We start from the raw sequence: 3,175 nt of genomic DNA, 5'->3' as shown, positions 1-3,175 counted from the left end.
ACAGGGGAAGGCTCAACCCAGGCCTGTTCCCTAACACATCGCCTCATGCCCTCCTCCCATGGAGAACCTGAGCAAAGCAGCATGGCATTGTTGGGGCAATTTCTTCAGCCTGACCTCAGCTTTGCAAGAAGAGCCCAACCTCCAGACATTGAGGAAATCCCTTTATTTCAGAGATGTCACATGGGAGGCCAGCTGTACCATCGTGCCAGACACACAAGAAGATACCTCTGGGTCAGACAGGCTGGTTCACGCTTCTGTTGAAGTGGAGTGGGTGCAGACATGGACAAACAATGTTATCAGATATAAAATGGCCAAAGCACAAGAGGTTCCCGTGATGAACGTGAAATCACCTCTGAAGAGACATGGGCAGGTTAATGGTGCCGAGAAGCAGCTGATTGAATCAGCTTCTTCAAAGTCTCTTTAAACTCCTGGTTCCTCATGCTGTAGATGAGGGGGTTCACTACTGGAGGCACCACCGAGTACAGAAATGACACCACCAAGTCCAGGGATGGGGAGGAGATGGAAGGGGGCTTCAGGTAAGCAACCATGCCAGTGCTGATAAAGAGGGAGACCACAGCCACGTGAGGGAGGCACGTGGAAAAGGCTTTGTGCCGTCCCTGCTCAGAGGGGATCCTCAGCACGGCCTTGAATACCTGCACATAGGACACCACAATGAAAACAAAACACCCAAATGCTAAAAAGGCACCAAACATGATAAACTCAACTTCCCTGAGGTAGGAGTGTGAGCAGGAGAGCTTGAGGATGTGTGGGATTTCACAGAAGAACTGGTCCACAGCATTCCCCTTGCAGAGTGGTAGTGAAAATGTGTTGGCCGTGTGCAGCACAGCAGTGAGAAACCCAGTGCCCCAGGCAGCTGCTGCCATGTGGACACAAGCTCTGCTGCCCAGGAGAGTCTCGTAGTGCAGGGGTTTGCAGATGGCAACGTAGCGGTCATAGGCCATGATGGTGAGGAGGGAAAGTTCTGCTGAGATAAAAAAGAGAAAGAAAAGGACCTGGCCAGCACATCCCAGGTAGGAGATGTCCCTGTTGTCCCAGAGGGAATTTTCCATGGCTTTGGGGAGGGTAGTGGAGATGGAGCCCAGGTCGAGGAGGGAGAGGTTGAGGAGGAAGAAGTACATGGGGGTGTGCAGGTGGTGGTCACAGGCGATGGCGGTGATGATGAGGCCGTTGCCCAGGAGGGCAGCCAGGTAGATGCCCAGGAAGAGCCAGAAGTGCAAGAGCTGCAGCTCCCGTCTGTCTGTGAATGCCAGGAGGAGGAATTCAGTGATGGAGCTGCTGTTGGACATTTTCTTCCTCTGAACATGGGGATCTATACATGGAGGAAAAAACAGTGAGAAGTTAAAGTGGACTTGTCTGAACAAAACATTCTCCACTTCTCACAGATCCCCCCCAAACAGCTTCACCTCTTTCAGGAAACCTTAGTTAGGTCCAACTCATGAGGGTACCCAAGGGAGCAGGGGTCTCTGCTGCAGGCTCTGGAGGAGTCAGTGCTATGCTAAAACAGCAGGCAAATATGAACATGGGGTCATCTGATAACAAAGACTTTTTAATATTTATCCTCCCAATTCACCCAATTGCAGAGCAGAGTTGCAGGGGTTTTGTTTTGTTTAGTCTGTTCTAGTGGCCCCACCACGCCTGAGGAGTGTTTTAAAGGCAGAGATCCTTGGCATTTCTGCTGCACTCCATGGTGGAATCTTGTGGGTCCTTAAAGAAAAAGGGCTTGTCTCTTCGTGCACAGTGAGGACAGCCGCTGTGTCCATCAGTCCTATCCACAGCTGCCTTGTGCCTGCACCTATTTGAGCTGAAGGACAATCGCCCTCAGGTGTTCCCTGCAAAAGAAACTGGACCCTGCTGAGCGCAGAGGATCTCAGCTCTCCCCTCCCAGCCAGGGACACAGAGGAGTCTTTACAACTGCCCACATGCAGCCGCCCAGCAGCATTTCCATGTACTTAACACCAAGATGTCTTCTCCAGGGGGTTTCTAGAGAACTCAGAAGGCCATGGGTCAGCTGTTCCCTTCTGGAGGGCAGCCTGCAGCCAAGGAGGACCCCCAAGGGAAGGAGTTGAAAAGACAAAATTGTCATGTCAAGAAGGGAGGGGCAAATTGCCCACCCCACCCACTGCGATGACCGGAGTCCCAGATTAAAGCAGAGGACTGAGATGCTTTTCCTCAGATCCATCGGCACAACAGAACCCACAGTGCCAGTGTCTGAGTTGTGCTTGAGGCCTCCCCCTCCACACCAGTGAGTACAGCGGTAAGAAGAAGGACAGCAGGGAGAAGAGGGGAACACGCCAAAGTGCTCATGCCAAGGAAGGCAGGACAGGGAGACAACGCTGGGCACTCATGCATTTCTCCTCCTCTGTTGTCAGGCTGCTGGGAGGGCAACTCATCACCATGTCCCTGTGACATTAATGGCGGGGCGCTCTGCTGGGTGGGAGAGGAGACCAGGGAGTTGCTCAGTGAAGGTGCCTGCACTGCAGGGGATGGCAAAGAGTCACCATCCTCCCACAGCATTACTGGTAGGAACTCCCTCACAATCCTGCCCATGTTTCTGCTGCCTGGAACTGTCACACCTGGGAGCTGTTTGTCTCTAAGTCTCCTGCCTGTCAGTGCTCACAGTCCCCATCCCACCCGCTGTGTGCTCACCTCTGCCTTGTGGACCCCTCCTGGCAGCAGGGCCCTGCCCAGGGACATCTCTGTGTGTGTGCACAGTCTTAGGAACAGTATAAACAACTGCTAAGGAGAACTGGGGTCTCAGTACCTTATCCAGAATGGAGAAATAAATTCCCATCTCCCTGCGTCTACTCAGGCAATGAACAGGGGAATAATCAAAGCACAGACACTTTCCCTTTCAGTTAAATGCTGCCTTGATGTACTTCTTCAAAAAGGCTCTCACTATATGTCCTAGGGGTGATGTGGAGCTGTGAGCAGCCCGGAACCACGCAGCACCCTCTCCACAGTAGAAGGACCCTGCCCTGCTGGGGGTCTCTCCTTCCCCACACAGCTTCTCCCCACAGCGCCGTGGGCAGCTCCCCGGGCAGGCTGAGTGCTGACCCTGGCAGGCGCCTGGCAGAGTCCCTGCCCCAGCACACAGCCCCTGGGCTGCAGGGACCCTGCTCTCAAGGACAGCCCTGGGCACCCCTGGCTGCACCCA

At 53.7% G+C, this 3,175-nt stretch overlaps 1 protein-coding gene across 1 annotated transcript; it reads right to left on the bottom strand.

The window, feature by feature from the left end:
• Nucleotides 1-371: 371 nt before the first annotated feature.
• LOC141917172 (olfactory receptor 14A16-like) lies at nt 372-1,307 on the bottom strand. Its single transcript, XM_074810256.1, has one exon. The coding sequence runs from the start codon at nt 1,305-1,307 to the stop codon at nt 372-374; it is 936 nt and encodes a 311-aa protein (XP_074666357.1).
• Between the last annotated feature and the right edge of the window lie 1,868 nt (nt 1,308-3,175).

The sequence above is a fragment of the Strix aluco genome, chromosome 34 (assembly GCF_031877795.1).
Source record: "Strix aluco isolate bStrAlu1 chromosome 34, bStrAlu1.hap1, whole genome shotgun sequence".
In the NCBI taxonomy this organism is placed as follows: domain Eukaryota; kingdom Metazoa; phylum Chordata; class Aves; order Strigiformes; family Strigidae; genus Strix; species Strix aluco.
Note: the sequence above shows the minus strand (reverse complement) of the source record. Positions and strands in the feature narration are given on the sequence as shown.

What these genes read in the sequence shown, in the direction of transcription:
- LOC141917172 (XM_074810256.1), bottom strand. Translation starts at nt 1,307, where the DNA reads ATGTCCAACAGCAGCTCCATCACTGAATTCCTCCTCCTGGCATTCACA.